At 46.3% G+C, this 23,154-nt stretch overlaps 1 protein-coding gene across 5 annotated transcripts in view; it reads right to left on the reverse strand.

Moving 5' to 3' along the window:
- TRIM66 (tripartite motif containing 66) overlaps positions 1-23,154 on the reverse strand; it is a 60,083-nt gene that overhangs the window by 10,571 nt on the left and 26,358 nt on the right. For all 5 annotated transcript variants that reach the window (XM_060105003.1, XM_060105002.1, XM_060105001.1 and 2 more), the window contains 7 exons: positions 21,180-21,294; positions 20,482-20,628; positions 18,174-18,291; positions 15,882-16,756; positions 14,367-14,528; positions 863-1,384; positions 510-702 (listed from right to left, as the gene is read on the reverse strand). In XM_060105003.1, coding sequence (XP_059960986.1) covers positions 510-702; positions 863-1,384; positions 14,367-14,528; positions 15,882-16,756; positions 18,174-18,291; positions 20,482-20,628; positions 21,180-21,294 — 2,132 coding nt within the window. The remainder of the gene's footprint in view (positions 1-509; positions 703-862; positions 1,385-14,366; positions 14,529-15,881; positions 16,757-18,173; positions 18,292-20,481; positions 20,629-21,179; positions 21,295-23,154) is intronic.

Consider the following 23,154-nt stretch of genomic DNA (forward strand, 5'->3'; position numbering starts at 1 on the left):
AAGTCATCAAATGATTTCACTGTAGTTATTTGTCCCAATAGCCTATGAAGTAGCTATGATTAGCCCCATTTACAGAGAAAGAAACTAACTCAGAAAGGTTAGGTATCTTGCCCAGATTCAAACATAAAGACATAGAGCAGGTCTGCTAACTTAGATCTATCACACTCCAAAGTCAGACATACTCTTTCCCCTAAAATATTTTGCCAAGGCTAGCCCTTCTGGGATGTGCTCTTCCTGTTTCCCCCACCTATAACCCAGACCCCCAAAATTTTGCATGGGGAATTTTACAAGGAGGCTGATTTCTGGCCATGCCTGGATCAGTCATGGCCACAGTGAGGGAAACAGAACAGGCATCAATAAATCAGTTCTGGGCAGAGAAGTGAATTTAGCCAAGAGAAACACTGCTCCCTCAGGCTCAGAGCAGCTCTGCTGACCTCTGTCTCATGGCAGTGCCGAGCCCATCTGCTCAAGTGTGTGGTCAGCACGAAAGGCAGGCTGCTGAGTCTCACCTTTTGGGCTCTGGTACTGCTGCAGGGCCACGGATTTGTTGACCACTGGGACCAGTGCAGGTTTTTTCACAGAGAGGTTAATTGGCTCCTCCAGTTCTGAGGGGATAGCCAAATCCTTGGAAGTGTCCGGACCAGGGGCTGTGGGGCCTTGTCCCAGAGAGTCAGTGAAGTGGGTAGAATCCTCACTTTCCATCTTTCAAAAGTGAAAGGCCAACAAGAATCAAAGAAATCAGACGTTTTTCCTGTCGGTGGTCACAGAGCTGTTAAGCTAAGGCCAGAATAAGGCCTTCAGGGGCTACCCTTTTGCCCAGCGATGAGCAGAGGAAGTTGAATGGCATTTCCCCAAGACCTACCTTACACAAGGCATTCCCCAGGGAGGGGTCAGCCCCATCCCCAGGGCACAGGCTCCCTGCAGTTCGGCCTGAGCCAGGACTGCAGCTGGATCCGGTTTCCGACTGCATGTTAGAAGCCGGAGGCACGCTCTGCAGAGGACAAGTTGCCAGGCTTGGTACAGTGTGGGTGGGACCAGACATCAGGTTGGGCCCAGTCTGAGACTGATCACTTGCCAGGCTTGTGATGGCCTGGGAGAGATCACTCATCAGGTTGGGCATGGAGTGGGGTGTGCCACACACAAGGCTGGGCATGGTCGGCAGGTGACTGGCTGTCAGGCTGGGCACAGCCTGGTTCTGACCGCCCACCAGGCTGGACACGGTTGGTGGGGGGCCACTCAGCAGGCTTGGTACCACCTGGGGTGGGGCAGCTGTCAGGCTGCTCGCACTCTGGATCTGTGGCTCTAAGGTCCTCGCCAGTCTGGTAGATGACAGTTCCATCTCCAGTGTGTTGGAGAAGCCCATGATGCTCACAGAAGTGGAGTGCTGCAGGAGCAAAGACAGGGGACAGTCAGGCTGTTAGCTAGGAATGGTGGGAGGGAGAGGACAGATGCAGCCCACAAGAGTTCCATGCTCAGATCTCACTCTGCCTCAGAGTGTGGTAGCTGCAGGGAACTCAGACAGCACATGAAGTCCTATTTCCATTCCCCTACACCAAGGAGGCTGGTGGGCTATGACACAGAGAGGCAGGCATGGCTGAGGACACTGGTGTGCATGCATGTGTGCATGTGTGTGTGTATGTGTGTGTGAGAGAGAGAGAGAGACAGACTGACAGACGAAGAGAGGGAGAGAGAGAGGGACAGCCTACCACCTGACCTGAGGGTAGTACACACTCACACATACACACACACACTATCAGCCACATCCCTCACCCCCTTTCCAGTACCTAAGCAAAGGGTCAGACTGTAGGACTACCCTCCCACTTCACATTCCCCTCTGACTACAGCACTAGTGGCCTCTCTTCCCTTCTGGGGGTCCTACAGGATAGTTTCTGCTACATAAAAATGGGAGGAAATTCAGAAGGCTCAAACCCTGATCTGCTGCAGACATTCTCTGAGATAATGCCAAGGCTTGGGGAGCCCCAGTCAGTCCTGGGTAACCTGGGTCAAACTCCAGAGCCTTCTCACAGCCTTGTTCAGATCAACTCCAGCACCACCAGCATCAGATTGAAGACTCTGACCAAGAGATGTGAAGGTCTTTTCTAGCCCTGCTATACCTGCCAAAGACATTCTAAACCAGAGGCAGAGAACATCAGAGCAGCTAAATCTTATTATGGACAATCTGGACAATCATTGGATGAGGCAATAATATTCCAACCCCTATAATTCCTTTCTCATTTCTAACTGCTTGGTGACCTAGGCAGAAGAGAGACTTAAAAGCTTGATAAAAAGAAGTTAAAGACATAGATACTGCACTGAATCCATTTCAGTTTTTCAGGTTGGAGAAAGAGGTTTGATGGAGGGGAGATGGTGGGAAGACTGGTTCTAAATGCAACCTTGAGGAATTTAAAAGTTTGATATCCTTGCCTTTTTGTTAAGACAAAAGATATAATAATTTGACATCTTTTGAAAATCGAAGGGGAAACAAGGAGCAAATGTCTCTAAGTTTCCAAAATCAGTGTCATAAATCTGTCATTCTTTTTCCCATGAATAGGACATTCAGATTTCCACAGGAAAAGAAATACTTCACATACCCTCTCAAGTTTCCATATTAAGTTAGTAAAGCTAATTAACAGTGAAGAAAAGACTGTCCTCACCTCAGTGAATGTCACCCTAGTCACCCAGTTCTTCAAGCTGAATCCTAGGAGGAAGACATCAGTGGAGCATCCTTCCTCCCTCACCTAAGCTAATACCAGACCTCATCAGTTCCACCCCTTAAACATCTCTCAAATATTCCCACTATTCCTCTCTGCTGCTGGTGTCCTAGCCTGGGTTACACATTCATATTTTTCCAGACTATAGTAGTGGTCTCCTCAGTGGAGAAATAGTTTCAAAACACAAATCTGACCACATCAGTCCTCTGCATAAAACTGTACTGCGCTCCACTGAGAAAATGCTCAATAAGGCTCCTAAGGCCTTGATGACTTCTTCCCTGTCCTGCTTTGCAGCCACAGTCCATACAACAGCTCTCTCCTCATTCTCTGAACTCCAGCCACTCAGACAATTTTTCAGTTCCTGAAACATGCCAACCTCTCTCTTGAGACAGACTGCTTCTTCTGCATGGAACATTCTCCTAGCCCTGCCCCTGTTCCACCCACCTTCTGAATTCAGCTCACCCGTGAATTTTTGCTCTAACCCAGACCAGCTCCCACCTTTTACGCTCTCATAACTCCTGGACCTTATTCTCATAGCCCAATCTGTGATACCATTTGGTTAATATCTATTTCTCCTACTAAACTGTAAACTCCATTAGAGTGTGGATTTTGTCTGTTTTGCTTATCCACTGTATTTCTAGACACAAGAGCAGTGCTTGGCTGAATACATGAATTAATGAGCTATTCGCTAAGCTCAAAACGGATTAAAGACCTAAATGTAAGGCCAGAAACTATCAAACTCTTAGAGGAAAACATAGGCAGAACACTCTATGACATAAATCACAGCAAGATCCTTTTGGGCCCACCTCCTAGAGAAATGGAAATAAAAAAAAAAATAAACACATGGGACCTAATGAAACTTAAAAGCTTTTGCACAGCAAAGGAAACCATAAACAAGACCAAAAGACAACCCTCAGAATGGGAGAAAATATTTGCAAATGAAACAACTGACAAAGGATTAATCTCCAAACTTTACAAGCAGCTCAATATCAAAAAACAAACAACCCAATCCAAAAATGGGCAGAAGACATAAATAGACATTTCTCCAAAGAAGATATACAGATTGCCAACAAACACATGAAAGAATGCTCAACATCATTAATCATTAGAGAAATGCAAATCAAAACTACAATGAGATATTATCTTACACCGGTCAGAATGGCCATCATCAAGAAATCTAGAAACAATAAATGCTGGAGAGGGTGTGGAGAAAAGGGAACACTCTTGCACTGCTGGTGGGAATGTGAATTGGTACAGCCACTATGGAGAACAGTATGGAGGTTCCTTAGAAAACTAAAAATAGAACTACCATATGACCCAGCAATCCCACTACTGGGCATATACCCTGAGAAAACCATAATTCAAAAAGAGTCATGTACCACAATGTTCATTGCAGCTCTATTTACAATAGCCAGGAGATGGAAGCAACCTAAGTGTCCATCGTCGGATGAATGGATAAAGAAGATGTGGCACATATATACAATGGAATATTACTCAGCCATAAAAAGAAACGAAACTGAGCTATTTGTAATGAGGTGGATAGACCTAGAGTCTGTCACACAGAGTGAAGTAAGTCAGAAAGAGAAAGACAAATACTTTATGCTAACACATATATATGGAATTTAAGAAAAAAAAATGTCATGAAGAACCCAGGGGTAAAACAGGAATAAAGACACAGACCTACTTGAGAATGGACTTGAGGATATGGGGAGGGGGAAGGGTAAGCTGTGACAAAGTCAGAGAGAGGCATGGACATATATACAGTACCAAACGTAAGGTAGATAGATAGTGGGAAGCAGCCGCATAGCACAGGGAGATCAGCTCGGTGCTTTGTGACCGCCTGGAGGGGTGGGATAGGGAGGGTGGGAGGGAGGGAGACACAAGAGGGAAGAGATATGGGAACATATGTATATGTATAACTGATTCACTTTGTTATAAAGCAGAAACTAACACACCATTGTAAAGCAATTATACTCCAATAAAGATGTTAAAAAAAATGAGCTATTCACAATTTTTTTAAAACAACAATGCATGACTGTTTATTCCACAAATTGTAAGGCAAATGAATAGCAGCTTAGTTCTACTAACAACTAAGTCTATGCGTTTCTCTAAAATAATGCCTATTTTTTAAAAAATTTATTTATTTATTTTTGGCTGCGTTGGGTCTTCATTGCTGCGCGCGGGCTTTCTCTAGTTGCAGCAAGCGGGGGCTACTCTTTGTTGCGGTGCGCGGGCTCCTCATTGCAGTGGCTTCTCTTTGTTGCGGTGTGTGGGCTTCTCATTGCGGTGGCTTCTCTTGTTTCGGATCACAGGCTCTAGGCACGTGGGCTTCAGTAGTTGTGGCGCGCGGGCTCTAGAACACAGGCTCAGTAGTTGTAGCGCACAGGGTCAGCTGCTCAGCGGCATGTGTGGTCCTCCGGGACCAGGGCTGGAACCCGTGTCCCCTGCATTGGCAGGCGGACTCCCAACCACTGCGCCACCAGGGAAGTACCTGCCTATTTTTATATAGCTAAAATTTATTGAGAATTTATTATACACAAGGCAATTTGCTAAGTGTTTTACATATATTTCCTCACTTAGTCCTCACAACAAACATTAAAGGGTTGTGAAGGTTAAAAGAAATAATCCATGTAAACATTTAGAGCAATGTCTGGCAGTAGGTACTCAATAAATCCCAGCTGCTGTTGCTGCTATTATTGTTATTATTATTATTGTCATAGCCCTAATTTTACACCTGAGAAAAAATGAAGCTCAGAAAGGCATCTGAAGTTTTTTATGTTATTGAAAACATAATTTTATAAATCTCCATTTCTCTTTGTTTGTGTTCATGAACTTGCATCCAGGGACCTTACTAAAGTCACTTTGGGATTTTCTGTGCATACAAATCATGTCGCCTATGACTACTGAGTTTTATTTCTCCCTTTGCTTACATTTGGTTTTCTTGCCTTACTCCACTAGCTAAGACCTCCAGTATGAGGTTGAATAGAAGTAGTGACAGTAGCCATCCTACTCTCATTCCTAATCTCAGGGGGATCCTTTCACTATTCACCACTAAGTATGATATGTGACATAGGATTTTTATAGATTTTTTATAGATTTAGAATCCAGATCTCTGGCACCAAAGCCACACTCTCCATTCTGGTCTGCTTGCCTCTGCCCCTCTCTGTGCTCACCCCCTTCCCTGATCTCTCCCACATTCTGTTCTTCCATCTCTTTGTCCTCCCTTCACCTGCTCTTTGTCTCTCTTGACCTTTTCTCTCTTCTTCTCCTCTTTTTCTTTCTTCTCATCTCTTTTTCTTCTCGCCCAACACTTTTCCCTTATTATTTGTTTAACTGCTTTAGTCAAGCTTATATTTTCTATTCTTAATTTTCAGTTTTAAAAGTAGATGAGCTAAATACCCTTTATTTCTCCAAAGAAAAGTTTGCTTTTTATGTTTCTTGGTATTTCAATGGTCTTCAATAAAAAGCCTTCAATTTGCTGTATAGTCTAAGTCCCAAGATAAGAAAGGTGAGGAGAAAGAGCAATGGGGGGGAGTGCTCAAACCAAATGGGATAAAGTAGGCATAGAGCCCAGCTTAAGGGACTGAGGCCAGAGGCCAAGGGCTATCTCAGACATGCCCTGGCCTGCATCCCTTGGCATCCTCTTGTTGTCCTGGTAATGCACTAACATAGCTCTCTAATATTCTGTATTTCCTTATCTTTGGATAAGAATAACCAATGATCATTGCATTCCCTTTTGTAATATATGACTGTCTAATCCTTTGAGCTGGACTCTTTCACCTTTTCCCTATTTGACATGTATATTTAATGCAGTCATCTCATCTACATAGATGACTCTCAGTGAGGTCCTTGGTGCCAAGCATTAAGAGCACCAAAATCCCTCTGGGACCATTCTGAGTAATAATGGTCAGGTGCTGTATGTCACAAGATATGCACAAGATTAAATCCCCAAACACAAAACTTTCCAGATTAGGGGTAGAGATCACATTTGTATGATACCGACTCCCCTTTCCTGATCACTTATTGCACATCATGAAATGTGAGTTAATATAATGATAGAGAAGAGAGGGCATGCAGATTGAGCCATGGAAGAATCGTAGAAACTCTGTGGCAGCTTATTTTGAGCTGCGCCTGCTGGACCTGCTCCCACAACACCTAGCAGACGGCATGAGGTCGGTAACATGTCCTAAGATACTGAAGACTAGACTGGTCTCTTTCCTGTCCATATCTACAGCCAACCTCAAGGAGGCCAAGGCTATCAGTAAGTGGTATAAAGCTCTGTAACAGTAACAAGAACCTGGGAAACATCTATAGGGAAATTCTGAGAAAGGACTCAGAGAGAGTGCTATGAGGAAGCCGGCCCCAGTCCCATATCTATAGGCTATGCAAATACAGTGGCATTTCTGGAACCTATTATGCTGTGTGTTAGTTATTTTTGATACTTCATCTGGCTCTCTGGAGTGAAGAGCTACAAAATACTAAAACAAAGGGTCCTTATTTCATGTACAGGAAGAAAGAGAGGAGTTGAGACCCTCCATCCTATCCTGCTACAAGGTGAGTAGGGGGGCAAGGGGAGGGCCAACTTTCAGGGCCAGGAAAGCAGGCTGAGTCTCTAGGGCCTGGAAGGAAGAGTCTTCTTGAGAACATACTGGGGGTGGAGAAGGACTTGGGAGTGTGACCAAGTTTCTGACATTTGGCGCCTCACACACAGGAGGAGCTCATATGTCAATGGAGATGATGCCACCTGCCCTCTCCAACACCCAGGATTGTTCAGAGGTCAAATGAGAGAAGGTGAAAGGGTATGGCCAGCTGGAAAGTCTGTATAGGGCAATCACTGACACCACCAAGCTTAACTGGCACCTTGACTTCATCTTCACATATAAAACCTTCAGATTTCATGAGGGAAAATAAGTATTTTGAGGTTTGCAAGTAAAAATAAACTATTTTCTAGTTCAGGGAGGAAGAAAAGTCAAAAATGCAAAAAACATACTCTGGTAATCAGCTCAGGTCATCTTTGACTTATGAAGGGAGCTCCCTCTTACCTCCATGACCTAGTATCTCCTTACTTGCCCCTAATTTTCTCTCCTCCCAAATTGTATGTCCCTGTCCTTTTGTTCTCCTTGTCTCTTATCTCTTTATCTCTGTCTCTTTATCTCTGTTTGCCACCTGCCTGACCTGTGACCTGTCTGAATTGTATGACTTTCAACCTCTTCTCCTAGTCACCTATGTAGTCCTTTACCCATCTAATCCTGTTGATCTGTGTTCTGTTACCTGCTGCCTTTCCTCTCCCCATTCTCACCACCCAGATCTTTTTCTGGAGTTCAATGTGCCTGTATTGCCATTCTAATGATTGCCACAAGATGTTGTCAAAACTCAGAGAAAACATTGTTCTTTCATTTTAACAGGAAGGGAAATTGAGACACAGAGTGATTACCCAAATTTTCCAAGCTTATAAAGGAATCCGACTGGGCCCAGACTTAGAAATCTGCTGGCTGGTCTTGATTTTGTGCCATTAGGTAGAAAGCTAGTGCCCTATTATGATGTGATTAAGAAGTCAATAAACAGACACTTGGTGCACATACCCTGAGTTTAATACAAATTTCAGGTTGTTACAGAAAGATAATATTGCTGGGGATAAAGTAGCACAGATAGGGTGGTGTTCCACAGAAGTCAATTTTCCAGATATCTGAAACATCTCTTTCGATAACAAAATGCAGTTAGCTTTAAAATATTATTTTGGGGCTTCCCTGGCGGCACAGTGGTTGGGGGTCTGCCTGCCGATGCAGGGGGCGCGGGTTTGTGCCCCAGTCTGGGAGGGTCCCACATGCCACGGAGCGGCTGGGCCCGTGAGCCATGGCCGCTGAGCCTGCGCGTCCGGAGCCTGTGCTCCGCAACAGGAGAGGCCACAACAGTGAGAGGCCCATGTACCGCAAAAAAAAAAAAAAAAAAAAATTATTTTGAAGGGGAGTATTTTTCAAATGCTTTACACACTACCCTGTCTTACTAAACAGAGCACATGATGCCTAATGAGACCATTTCTTAGTGACGTAAAAGATCTTTGATGAACCTCTATTGCTGGGGTGTTCTGTAGTTCATTGGTGCTTTAGGGAACTTCTAGGAATGTAGGGCTTAGCTTGTCCTTTCAGTGAATGACTTCACATCGTGGCACATTTCCAGGTGAAGTTTCTTACCTTCTCCCCTGTTGTTAGCTGCCATTATAGAAGTCCTGACTTCCTGCTTTTACTCTGCTTACTGCTATAATATAGGAAAACTAAAAATTTCCAAAGAAAACCATATAACTAAGCTTGCTAGATCAAGAATGCTGACTAGATGAGGCTTATAGTCTCATATAGAATATAATGAGTGAGGTTTGTGACATCTGTTCTTGTTGCTGCTCTGAAGCTTTGCCTGCTCACTTCTGCTTTCAGGTTTTTGTTCTAGAAGTTAAACTTGTCAAAAACTCATCACCATGTAAATGTACAGTAGAAGAAGAGACCAATGTGTCATGTTTTGGAAACATATTGAAGGCCTTCACCCTGGCTGAAGGAAACAGATAAGGAGACAAGGATGGAGGTAAATAGATTTGTGAATTAAATCCTTGGGATACTTGAGAATTTCAACAGCTTCAGATTAAGTAGACTGGTTTAACAGCAGCAGATCTTGACACAGCTGAATCAGATAGCTGAGGGGGAAACTAACTTTTCTTGCAAGTGGTTTCACAAGTTGATTTTTAATAGGAAAGTTGCTCTTGCTGATGGTGAGTGCCCCTCCAGCTCAACAAAATACTCTTGTATGAAGTAAGGCTCTTGCTATAGATGTAACTATGTTGATATCTGCTAACTGACCAAAGTCAAACGGGAAAACAATCATGGCTGGTGAAGAGAGAAGAAATGAAGACTGCCCAGTGCCCTGATGATACAAGAAGATGGAAAAAGCAAAGAGGATCCCAGAGTCTGAGGTGGAAGGAAGAGGAAAAGAATAAGTGGATTCCAGTAAATCTGAAGTAAAAGCCAGAATGAGTAGAATCGTCAAAACCCAAATTTTGGAGACTAGGAAAAATTAGGCCAGAGGTATTTTTCCCAGGCTGGGTTAAGGAAATTTAAGGCCTAGGAACAAGAACCTGCTTTCACACGAACCAGGAGACCTAGACAAAGATCTTGGGTTTGGTCTGTGAATAAAATCAGGTTAGAATGAAGGAGACGGGCTTCCTAGAGAGTACAGAATTCAGGGAGCCAGACCTGGGGAGTGTTAGCTCTGTTGGACAGAGCACATCTCTGTACAGTTCTGCACATGTTAACTGGACACAGGTTATGCCCTAAGAAAGCCTCACCAGGCCCTGGGAACATTCTGAGAAAGGCTGCTGTCAGTGGCAGACTATGAGGAAAAGATGGTTGCTAAGGCTGAGAACCCATGACCTGGTCCATAGCAGTGTATTTGGAGACTGTGAAGGTGGGATGCCTAATATTCACTTATGTCAAGGTTTAAAGTATGTATTTAAGCAAATCATTTTCCATGTCTGGGCTTTAATTTCCTCCTCTAGAGGTTAATGTAAATCTCACTGAGTTTTAAGAATCAAATCAAGAGCTCAGGCATCAAAATGCTTTGATAATAGCATAAACGCTATTCATCTGAGTCATTATCCTTGACTCTTCTGCATCACTCTTAATAATCTGGACCACAGGAATGCTTACTACTTCTGTATCATTTGCTGAAAATACATCAAAGGCTCCTCTCAAGCCTTGAGCAGCATCTTGGTGGCCTCAGAGTCCTTTGTTGAAGATCTGGGGCCACATTATGAGCAGAAAAGAGGTCCCTCTTGCAAGTGAACTGGGGTTCAGATAGGGCTCTCTGTGATGTGTACAGCCTTGACTCCATGAGTGTTTTGATGAAAGGAATGTGTGTATTTTTCAGCAGTTGACTAGTTAAGAAGTTTGAAATGAAGCCATCGAAACGGCTTCCAGTTTCACTTGGGATTTAAAGGGGTCCTGTTGCAGAGTTGTCTTTCTTCATCGTCTTTCTTCAGAGTGGCTGAACCAAGATTAGGAGGCTTAGGCAACAGCTAGTGCCAAACGAATGTCCAAGTTCATACAGAAACGTCCTGCTGGAGGCAGGGAAGGTGGTGGGATAAAATGTTCCCGAGACTGCAGAGCTCAAGCCGCTAGAAAACCCATTCTAGAACTTTCACTTCTCATTTTCAGCAGCAATCTGTTTTCACCATCAGCTTATTTAGTACCAGCTCCTAGGTACTTGTGCACAGCTGCTCAGCTGTAACAAAAGTCCTCCATGTGGTGACACAAAGCAGCTCCGAGCATGACTAGGTCCCTGTGGAACACACAGAGCGGTGCCTCTCGTCTGTGGCCTCAGATAAGACTTCTGACGTCCCCCGTCCCCCAGCACTCACAGGCCAGTATAGGCTGAGGAGTGGGCTGGGGGCTAAATGCCTTTACCAGATAAAGATAGCCAAGACCAAACTAGGCTGGGTCCTAAGACCTCTCCCCAGCAAGGCCTCTTCAAGGCTACTTCAGAGAGTATAAAGATAGGAAAATCCAGCAGGTGAGAGGCCACATGGAGTCCTAGTTCTCCCACTGCAGTGCACAGGGAGAGGCAGGCAATTTAACCTAATCATTGAACACAGGGTTGAGGCAGGAACCTGTGCTCTGGTCCTAACACTGCCAATAGTTGGCTGTGTAACTCTTAGGTGATCACTGAACCTCTCTGTGTCTCAGTTTCCACATCTTTCAAAGGGGAGTAAGAAAGTGGCTTCCTCATAGTATTGCTAGGATAAACAAAGAGATAAAATGGAATAATCCATGTAAAAACCTATGAAAAAAGTAGAAAATGCTATACAAAATATTATCAATCAACAATAAGATGCTCAAAATGTTGCTTGGTAACCTTGACCTTCATACCCCCACCCTGCCCGATCCCAGATTCAAGGCAATGAATTCCCTCAAAAAGAAAGCCCTTTTTCTTATTTCAGGAGCTTTGTGTATAAGCAGTACCTCTCTCAGTCAAGTAGACCCAAAGGCTCCTCTGGGCCAGGATGGCAACCTTGAGGTTCCTTTTTCTGGGAGTCCAAGCCACAAAGAAGCCTACAAAACATCTGAAAAATGTCAGGCCACTTGCCCCTCCACACCTCTGCATGAACCCAGGTTAATGGCCAGGGGCAGCTCAAAATGAGAAGTTAGAGTTCTTAGGATCTTCTTTAACCCCACTGCCACCCTGCAGCCACACAGGAGGGCAGCATCCCCTCCCCTCACTGCTCAGAGCGCCCTGTGGGCCACTTACACAGGCAGCACAGACTCCATGCTTGCATGTGGCTCACCTCCTTTCCTCTGTACTGGGTGGAGGAGCAGAACTGAGACTCATTAAATAAGCAGAAGCATTTTCAGCGTGGCTCCCACTACCAGTTGAGCCCTGGCAATGCCCATGCTTCCTACTGACCTCTAAACCTAGCTGCCTTCCATTCATCTTATGTTCATCTTGTAATGTAACTTCCACAGGAGAACACCAACAATTCAAAACTTAACGTTTTCCTCCCCCCCAAATATGCTTTTCTTCCCATGCTCCCATCTCAGGTGAATGGCAACTCAGTGAGCTAAGACACACCTTGGACTGTCTTTCCCTCACTTCCCATTGCCAGTCAGACTCCAAGCCCAAAAGCTCCTGTGATCTGATCTCGTGAAGTCCGTACTGCCTCATCATTCCCATCATTACCTGATTTCATTCAACTTCTCCTATGTCTCCTCTGTACTCTCTTGGTCTCTCTCACTACAACTAAAGTGACCTTTCTAAAATTTAATTCAAACCATGTCCCTCCCCACTAGAAATCCTTCATTCACGCCTCACAACCCCCAAGACTGAATCCCAACTCCAGAGCATAATTTACAAGGCCTTCCAACCACTCTGGTTTCAATCACTCCCATTCTCCAGTACATCTCATGTTCCTACCGAGCCAAGTCATCTGAAACCCCCTAAGTACCCCAGGCTTTCTCTCACTTCTGGACCTCCTCCTTGCCATTCCCTTTGACTATTTATTCTAGCCTTTCCCCCATCCCTCCTTCACCAGCCTAACTTCTCCTCCTTCAAATCTCAGCTTAAAACCATGTCCTCTAGGAAGTCTGTGAACAGTCCCTCCTCCCAGAGTTAGGTGCTCCTTCTATACACCCCAATGACTATCACAGCACTTTATCATACTTCATTGTTGTTGCTTGTTTAACTATCTCTCCCACTAGAATATAAGCTCCAGTGTGAGACTCTTATTCACCAATGTGTGTCTGACACCTAGAAAAATATTTGGCATATAATAGGAGATTAACATATATTTTTTGAACATTGAGTGAATACATAAATGGGTGGATAGATGGATGGTTGGATGGATAGGTATCGACCCCAGGTGTAAGAATGTAAACCACTAAGAGCCACAAAGGACCAATTGACAGCATCTCCATGGCTTCTAGGCCAGACAATTTTCAAAAGGATAGGGCAGGATGGGCATAGACAAAAAGCCATCAGTACCAGAGGCCTGCCCAGACTTCAAGGGATTTCCAAGTTAACACTTCATTTTTGCCGTCTCTTACTTTTTAAAATTCTCTTCTCAAGTATCACTGAGTTAGACTGATCTGAGACATATATGGCAATGGTGCTGCTGGGAGAAACATGATGATGGGTAGGTACACAGAACAACTAGTGGAACTGGAGTTGTATAGCCTAAGGGATGCTGCAGGACCGAGGGTGCAGGCTGGAAGGATAGAGAACAGCTGACAGAGTTTCAGGTACAGGGCTGAGTGGAAGTACCAGGAAGGTTGAGGGGACTAGACCAGAAAAGGCAATTGGATAAGTGGAACAGGGCCAAGGAACACATGGAGGGCTGATGGGAAGGCATGGCACAGCACTGAGCTTCCAGCTAGGAGGATGACCAGGGTAGGGATGAAGGGCAGGGGTTAGAGTAGGACAGCTGAGGAGTTGTGGGATTCTGGGTTATTGCCATGAACGCTTCCACCAGCAGGGAGGTAGATGGACAGGAAGGGCTCCAACAGCTTATCTCCAAGAGATCCCAGTGCCCCTAGATGCTCAGCTACCTCTGCAGGATATCCTTGTAGAGCACTCACCCAATAAATTCCATTAATCCAAAGTCTAAGGTCAACGAACTTTGGATTGTGGGACCACATAAAACATTTTCCCCATTTTCATTCATTGCAGACAGGAGAAAGTTCAGGCTTTGGATTCTCATTTTAAATAAACCTTAGCCCTCTTATGTACTAGCTGTAGGACCCTGGATCTCAGTTTCCTTAGCCATAAAATTGGGGTGCCCACCTCACAGTACTGTTGGGAAGGTTAAGTGAAATCACCCTGTGAAGCACCATGCACAGTTCTAGGTACAGAGTGAGTGTTCAATAAGTTGGCTTTCTTTCCCTTTCCCCTTCCTCTCTAAATGGAGCTCAGTTGCTCCCATTTTTAGTGTATGTGGGTGGAAATGGGGTAGAGGAGGACCTTGCAGACTCATTAGGACAGAAGGCATGAGTCAGGGCTGTGTAACATCCAGGGATGGAACAGGGACACTCCTCCCCCCACCCCATCATCCTCATCCAGGCCCCTGGGGTCTTGACTGGCAGTGGGTCCCGTATGGTCAGCGAAAGCAGGCTCCGTTAGTACCTTTCTCACCACATTCGGAGAGGAGTGCTGGATGGCGCTGTCCAGTGGGGGAACACTGTGAGGAGTTTCTTCCCCAGATGCCTGGGGTAAGTTAGCAGCAGTATTCTTGTCAAGAGGGAGAATTGGCTTTGGGCCTTCAGATGCTGGGGACTCATCTGTAGCCTGGAGAAGAAAATAAGAACTTGGGTGGGTTTTACCGCAAAGAGTAGCAGCAGCAGCAAAGGCTAATGCCCACCCTGCACTGCCCGTTGTTACCACCTACACATTGTGAACTGCTTGACATTTTTTCAGAAAGAAAGATAGTCTTATCTAAATTCTTCCTAATATGACAATCTTAGGACGGAACCCAAAGCAAGAATTATGAGCTAACTCTGTCATATTCACCTGAGCAATCATAACAGTTTTGACTTACATTTAAAGAGTTCATGGTCCTCTATAAACCCTAGACCCTTCTCTGCCATCATAAGGATTATTCCACATCCCCTCAAAGGAACTGAGCCTCAGAGGAAGACATTTGAAGCATGATCTGAAGCTGTCAGTGCTGAAGCATAAATGTGAGGCCTTATATTTTGTAATAAAGTAAAAGTCTGTAGAGCTGCTTTGAAGATATAAATGTGGTTACATGTTTAAAGGAAAACCACTATGAAAAAAGTGAGAGAGGAGGAGGAAGGGGCTGGAACGGGAAGCTCTGGGAACAAAGAAAAGCAAGAGTTAAGGATGAAGATGTGGAGTGCTGCAAAAATCCCAGAGGCACAAACTGCACCTCTTCAATTGTCTCTTAGCTGAGAAAAGAGAGGAGCAGCCTTCATAATCCCCCCAGGGAGAGAACAAGGCCTCCTCTGTGGCATTTCAGAGTCAGCAGGCCTGGATCCAAGTCTTGGATCTACCACTCAACGTTTTATGATCTCTAAGCAAACTGCTTGCCCTCTCTGACCTCCACTTCTGCACCTAGAAAAACAGATGGTAATGCCTACATAACAACACTGTTGATAGGACAAATGACATAGTGTATATAAAACATTCCTAGCTTAGTAGGCTCGGAATGAACTCTAAGTCTCTATCTGTTCAGTGTTATGAAGTTGCTGCCCACCAGCATGTAGGGCACACCCTCAATGCCCTTCCCCCTGTCTGGGATACACAAGTTACAGCAAGGCAAGTGAGGTTACAAAGGTTAAGAGACAGCCTCCCTTCTGCCCTGGCACTAGCTAGAGTCCAGCACAGCTCAGGAAGTTCCATTCATGGACAAGGTGCCTTGTGTCACCCAGGAGGACAGCGCTAAGCCAGGCCACTCTGGACAGTATCAAGCCCAGATCTATGTTGGGGCTAAGTACTGTGTTCTCTGGAGCTTTCCTGAGATGGGAGGTGGAGCCCGGAGCAGTCTTGAATTGTGAGGGCTGAGTTCAAGGCCACCCTAAAATGAAGAAACTGTGCTCTTGTGCCCCCCGGTGACTGGGAGGCTGTGTTTCCTGCACTGTCCTAGGGAGAGTATGTGTTCCAGGCCACCCTGAGGCTTACCTGCACTGTGTCCTCCTGGCTCTGGGACTGGACGGGCGCCGGCTGCCTCACAATGTAGTTGATCTGCCCCACGATGGTTTGCTGAAGATGCTGAGGTGATTTGGCCTGACTCAGCTGCAGGCTGGGCTGTTGAGCCTGAAGGAGAAGCTCCAGGTCCTTCTGCATTTCCTCCAGCTCAAACTTGTGGTGCATTATGTCCACATTCTGGGAACAGGCAGGCCCAGGAGGGCTCTCGTGCTGACTAGAAGCCAGATGCTGAGATGGAGGGAGAGGTGGGGGTGGCTGCTGTTGGGGCGGAGGCGGCGGCTGCTGCTGAAAGTGGCTGAGCTTCAGCTTCTGGTGGTGGCCCAACTGCACCTGGACAGAGGGTGTCTGAAAGGTGGGCGGGGCATGGGCTCCTTGCTGAACATCCTGCGGGGGGACGATGCACACGGGCTGGGAAGTCAGCTGCTGCCCCAGCCGCTGGGATGTGCTCTCTTGCTCTGCAGGGGGCTGGGTTTCCAGCCAGGGTTGAAGTAGCTTTGGTGGATGAGGACGGCAGGGCAGTTCTTTTTCCCTGGGCAGCAGTGGGGAGCACTGCAGTGACCTCAGCTGTTGGGGCACCGTGTCAGAGGGCTGCCTAAAGCTGTGGGCTGGGTGTACGCTGGGAGGCGGGACCTGGCCTTTGACGGAGGGTGAGACTGGGGAGCAGTGGGAGCAGCACACAGAGGAGGAGCACAGTGCTGGAGGCTGGAACTTGCGTGAGGGATGGTTGAGAGTCTCCTGCTGAGCCCCTGGGGACTGGTGGCTTTGATAAAAAGATGATGGTCCCTGTAGGCTTCCATAAGCAGGAGTATCTGCCGGGGACAGTTGTCCACCCTCCGTAGTTATACAGCCTAAAAATTCAGAATAGGGAGTGTTCCAAAGGTAATCTGCAGTTGTTCCCCCTCTGCTACCTCCCACTCCTGGGACCGAAGGATAGCATTCAAAAAAACTTGTACCAGATGCAGAGATTAAGAAATTCAACCCCTGACCCCCAAGACTCAGTCTAGAATGCTTCCAGCAATTGGACCTATATAGACCTGCTTTGGGGGCCTGGGACACTTAGATATTAGCTCAGCTTTTACCAGATGCTCCGTCCTGACTCTGTTTGTATCTCACTAGAGGAACCACGGGCTCCCTCAAAGAGCACCTACTTCTTTTTTACCAGAATAGCCCAAGACAGACTCAGACCAAAAAAAAATCCACACTGGGGAAGAAGAAGGAGTGTGCTGGAAAGTGGCAAAGGAGATTCATCCCCGGGACAAATGAGCAAGTCTTCAAATACGGTTCTGGGGAACTGTGTGTTGGGCGAGTAGGACGGAAGAGAGTGGGGAGGCTCTGACATCAGGGTCCATGCCAGGTGCCCGGGCTGCGGACAGAGGCCCCCGGGCCCTCACGTGTGAGTAGATGGTATCTACTGCTGTTTCCGGCTAACGGCTCCTTCAGCTCATCTCAGGCTTATCTAGGGGAAGACCAAGTGTCCTGAGGGCAGGACGTGTGTTTTATTCACCTTTGGTCACTTGGTGGCCAGGGGGGGGCCTGACTCAGAGCAGGTGCTCACCAAAGGTCTGTTGAATGAAATCAAAAGGGTAAGGGAAGCAAACAAATAAACCTAAATATATCATTTATCACTCTGTTAAGTTCAAAACACTTTCACTGAGAATAACAGCCCGGATGAAGGCAGCAGTTGGCCATTAGTTGAACAAACCTACCACTAGGTTGTCAACACAGGCACAACTTCAAGTTGTCTACATTCTTCCTAAAGACTGAATGCCAGCAAGTTATTGCAGCAGGGAAGAAAAATGCACAAGGTCATGAATTATCTGCTTATATCTCAATGCCAAAGGACATGTGTGACACTGTCTGTCTCCTCTCTGTGTCGCTGAAATACCTCTGTTTGTGCCCCCACACATGTGCACTGCCATACAGCTTTCTGGAGAGTAGGGCCACTGTCTTGTCTCCTCTTCTAGCGATGAAAACAAGGGAACAGGGACATTCATGCAGAATAGGAAGCTCAGATCTCAACTGGTCCTGTTACAAAAGTCCTATATTGCCATTGCTATTTAAGCTATCAACTCTCCCCACCCCCACGCCAACCCTACCCTCATCACCCCCAGTCATTCAGGTTTGCTGAATGACTCCATGACCACTGGCAGTCTCAGGGAGTGCTTTCTCTTGGGCATAGGCTGATCTACCCAGTAAGCTAAGCAGGTGGTCTATATGTGTTCTTAGCAATCATGCACAGGCCCACAGAGTAGGCCCTGGGCTCACCAAGGGAAGCCAGCTGCTTGGTCCAGAAGTTAGGCTCCCAAGTGAATCTGATACTCCAAGGGGAACCAGGATCTGTGTTACAATTGGTCTCCAGCAATCGCTGCATCTGAAACACAATCTGACAACAGCACCAAAGGTCATTTCTTTGGGCATCTTGTGCCTGAACGACAACGTCCTCTCCCTCACTCTTTGGACAAGTTGAAGGCCAAAGTCATGGCTGTTTAGCCTGTGGTCCTCCCCCATATGCTTGCTTATTTCCTTACACCTTAGTATCTTCACATTCCTCTGCTTTCCCCCACCCCTACTGACCCCTTCTTCTTACTGAGGCTTATGGAAAGCCTACATTCTTATCTCTTCCAGGCCTCAAATGATTTTAATTCTCCCTCAGAATATCACTTGCCTGGCAGCCTCTCAAGAGTGTTCCTTTCATTCTACCATAATCTCACATGAAAAGCCAATGGGGGCAGACATTGTCTGAGTTCCCCATAGCTGTCCTTCCATCCACTTGTAAAACTCCATTACATCCTAGTCAACTGCCCTCTTCCTCCCTCATCCCTTTCATCTATCTCCTACCACTAACTCTCCCATTTATCTAGGACTTTGGCAAGTATCCAACTACCCTGACAACATCTAGTTAACCAATGTCCTAATCAACATCTTGGTCTCTTACTTCCTTGATCTCTTTAATGTAAATCACCTTCACCTCTCTCTTCAGTTCACTCACCATATCTAGACCATTTTCATCATCTAGAACCATTCTACCTATGAGACCTTAAACTCCAACAACCTACCCCCTGATCATAAGCAGCTCTCACTCTTTCTGAGCAAGCTCTTCAGCCTCACTGGACTCCCCAAGCCCTGCTCCCTCAGTCCCTAGGGCCGTCCCAGCTTCCCCATCATTTTCAGTAACAATGTCACTAGTGCCTTAGTTCCCTTCCCATCCCCAATGTCTGACCTTGGGTCAATCCAGCCATCCCAAAGCCATGTTATCTGGGGTCGCTACACTGATCATTACCCTCAGGGGTACCTTTCAGTCCTTCTTCTTGTCACTTCCTATCTTGTCAGCTTCCTCTTCCATGGTCCTTAATGACTATCTAAAATTTTTACTTCTCTCCTCAATGTCATTTACCCAATGCCTAACCCTCTCATTATCACCTCCTACTTCACAGAGGGTGAAAAAAACCCATAAAAGACAAATTCCCTCAAACTTGTATCCCTCCTATCTCCAAACTTAACTACATTATATTGTCACCTTCCTGTCCTCCCATCTCAGAGGAAAGGAGTGCCTCTTGTTTAAGGTCAACCAGTTCACTGTAGATCCCACTTCTTTCTGCCCTTCCAGTATGCTTCCTCTACCACACGTCTCTTCTACCTTCAACCACTTCTCCCAAATAAACATGTGCAAATGTCTTTCTTTAAAAAAGTATTCCAACCCTGTCTCCTTCTCAAGCTGCCTTCTTACTTCCCTTCTTTTCACTTCTGTCTCTACTTCCTCACCTCCCATCCTCAGCTTCCTCATTCTAGCTTTTGACCCTTCTACTTTGTGGGACTGTCTTTCAAAAAAGATTACCAGGGACCTCCTGATTCCCAGATCTCAAGGCTTCGCTTCACTCCTCATGCCCTTTCACCTATGTAGCAATGATAACATTGATTACTTAAAATTTGAAACTCTGTTAATTTCTGTGCACCACACTCTCCTATTTCTCCTCTCACCTCTGATGCTTGCTTCTCATCTCTTTCACTCATCTTCTTCCTCTATGTGAAAATGATGGCATTTCCCTGGGCCCCAGATTTGTTCTTCTCTTCTTCCTTCACACACTCTTCCAATATCATTGATATCCCAGTGACTCCCACATCTCTCTCTCTCTCTCTAACCCTGACTTTTCTTCTGATTTCCGGACCCATCTATCAAAACAGATTTGGGATAGCTCCCTTTAGATGCCCTATAGGCACCTTCGCTTCAACATATCCAAATATAAACCCCATCAACATCCTTCAAAACTCTTGCTTCTTTTCCTGGGGATCACCACCCTCCCAAGCCCAACACTTCAATGTAATCCTCAACTCCTCCTTTCCTCTTAGGCCCCATTTAAACCCAAATAACTTCCTATGGAATGTTCAGCACACTGCTAGTATTAATGTCTGGATCCATGACCTAAGACAGAACTACAGAACTTCCCAGCTGAGTTGCTTGGAGGAAGGCAGGTCTATTCCAGCACCTGGGTCCTTTGCACTGTGGGGTTTGGTCAAAGATGGTTTTCACTTACTAACCCAAAGTCAGTGATTGAGGAGTGGGAGTTCTTCTTACCAGCTCTTTGCTGAAAAGGAAAGGGATGCTGGTTTTGCTGCAGACAGCCCAATTAATGAAATTCTGCACATGCTCAAATTGACGGTTGAGAACCATGATGCTCTGTAACTGCTGCTCCAGCTTCCGCTTCCTTTCATTAGTAATGCCCTGGTTATGAAGAGAGAAGACAGAGTCCCTGATCCTGTTCTTGGACTGCAGGCCACATGCTTGGGAAGTCTGGTGGTCTGTGTGTATCAGTGTAAACACAGATGGAATCAGATGAAACTGCACCCCTGAGAGGACATGGGCTGCTGAGGGATGTAGGGAGGGATGGAGGGAGGGAGGGAGACAGGGTAGGTAGATTTTATAGTACAAACATGGAATGGCTAATAAATGAATGAGAAAATGAATGAATGTCTGCATCTCTTGGGCATAGCTTGTTTCATGTCTCTTTCAAGGTTATAACCCTGCATAGTCCGGAAAGGCAGTTGCCTTACTGCCACAGCATTAATGGGAGTTTGATCTGATTCTCTAGCCCTTAATGAGCCAACTTCCCAAAATTAGACTGGACATTTTAAGATACAGGGAGCAGCAGAGAGCTATGGAAACTACACATCTGAATTCTAGCCCAGGCATCTCTGAGCCCTGAGACAAGGTTGATATGTGCCTGGTTTCTGCCCCAGGGAGAGAACAGAACCCATCCATCTGCTCACATATACCTCCAGCTCCTCTATGAGCCCATTGGCCTGTTTGTTCAGCTCGTTCATCAGAACCATCTTGGCCATTTTGATCTGGTTTTCCACCTTCCTGTGCTGATGCTTCACCTCAAAAATCCTGTAAACAACAGGATGAGACAGAGCATGGTGAGCCCTTCCCCCCAGGCCTATGAGGGCCTACAGACAGCAAATGTAAGCACCTACAGTGTGGAGGCTGCCTACTGAGATCAGGGCCCACCAGGTACCAAATGTAAAGAAACAAGAACCTTCCTCCACCACCCAATCCACTCTTTGTACAACCCAGCCCACTTGATCTAAGTGGGACAATGGCCCAAAGTTCAACGCAGTTTTCTCCAGGTAAACTGCAGGGCCACGCCCAGGTCAACCCAGTAGCTCACCAGTTCACACAGCACTAGAGGCAGGACAGAGAGAGTGAGTACAGATATGACTTCATGTAATCTGTTGTTTTATTAAAAGGGGGAACACTCCACTAAACAGCATCATGCAGTAAAAAGAGCATAGGTAGAGACAGAAAGTAGACTAATGGTTGCCAAGGGCTGAGGATGTTGCACGGTGAATGGGGAGTGACTACTAATGTGTATGGGGTTTCTTTTTAGGGTGATAAAAAGGGTCTTTCAAAAGTAGACAGTAGAGGGCTTCCCTGGTGGCACAGTGGGTGAGCGTCTGCTTGCCGATGCAGAGGACACAGGTTCGCGCCCCGGCCCGGGAAGATCTCACATGCCGCGGGGCGGCGGGGCCACTGAGCCTGAGTCATGGCCGCGGAGCCTGTGCTCCGCAACGGGAGAGGCCACAGCAGTGAGAGGCCCGCATACCGAAAAAAAAAAAAAAAAAAAAAAGTAGACAGTAGGGGACTTCCCTGGTGGCACAGTGGTTAAGAATCCACCTGCCAATGCAGGGGACAAGGGTTCGAGCCCTGACCCAGGAAGATCCCACATGCCGCGAAGCAACTAAGCCCGTGCACCAAAACTACTGAGCCCGTGCGCCTAGAGCCTGTGCTCTGCAACAAGAGAAGCCACCGCAATGAGAAGCCCACACACCACAACAAAGAGTAGCCCCCGCTTGCCGCAACTAGAGAAAGCCCACGCGCAGCAACGAAGACCCAACACAGCTAAAAATAAATAAATAAATAAATTTATATATTAAAAAAAAAACATAGACAGTAATAATGGTTGTATAGCTCTATGAATATGCAAAAAAAAAACCCTCACTGAATTGTACTTTTTTTTTTTTTTTTTTGCGGTATGCGGGCCTCTCACTGTTGTGGTCTCCCCCGTTGCGGAGCACAGGCTCCGGACGCGCAGGCTCAGCGGCCATGGCTCACGGGCCCAGCCGCTCCGCGGCATATGGGATCCTCCCAGACCGGGGCACGAACCCGTATCCCCTGCATCGGCAGGCGGACTCTCAACCACTTGCGCCACCAGGGAGGCCCTAAATTGTACATTTTAAAAGGGCAATTTTATGGTATATAAATTATATATAAAGTCATTAAAGCCATTTTAAAAAGCCATTAAGGGCTTCCCTAGTGGCGCAGCGGTTAAGAATTCGCCTGCCAGTGCAGGGGACACAGGTTCGAGCCCTGGTCCGGGAAGGTCCCACATGCTGCGGAGCAACTAAGCCCGTGCGCCACAACTACCGAGCCTGTGCTCTGGAGCCCGTGCTCCGCAACAAGAGAAGCCACCGCAATGAAGAGTAGCCCCCGCTTGCCGCAACTAGAGAAAGCCCGCCTGTAGCAACAAAGACCCAACACAGCCAAAAATAAATAAAAATAAAATAAATAAACTTTTTAAAAAGCCATTAAAAAAAACCAAACATGGGCTTTGAAGCCACATAGACCTAGCTTCCAAACCCAGCTCAGTCTCTGACTAGCTGTGTGATCTCAGACAAGTCACCTAACCTCTCTGAACCTTAGCCTCCTCATCAGCAGAATGGAGATAACCCCAACTCAAAGAATTATAAG

The sequence above is a fragment of the Mesoplodon densirostris genome, chromosome 7 (assembly GCF_025265405.1).
Source record: "Mesoplodon densirostris isolate mMesDen1 chromosome 7, mMesDen1 primary haplotype, whole genome shotgun sequence".
In the NCBI taxonomy this organism is placed as follows: domain Eukaryota; kingdom Metazoa; phylum Chordata; class Mammalia; order Artiodactyla; family Ziphiidae; genus Mesoplodon; species Mesoplodon densirostris.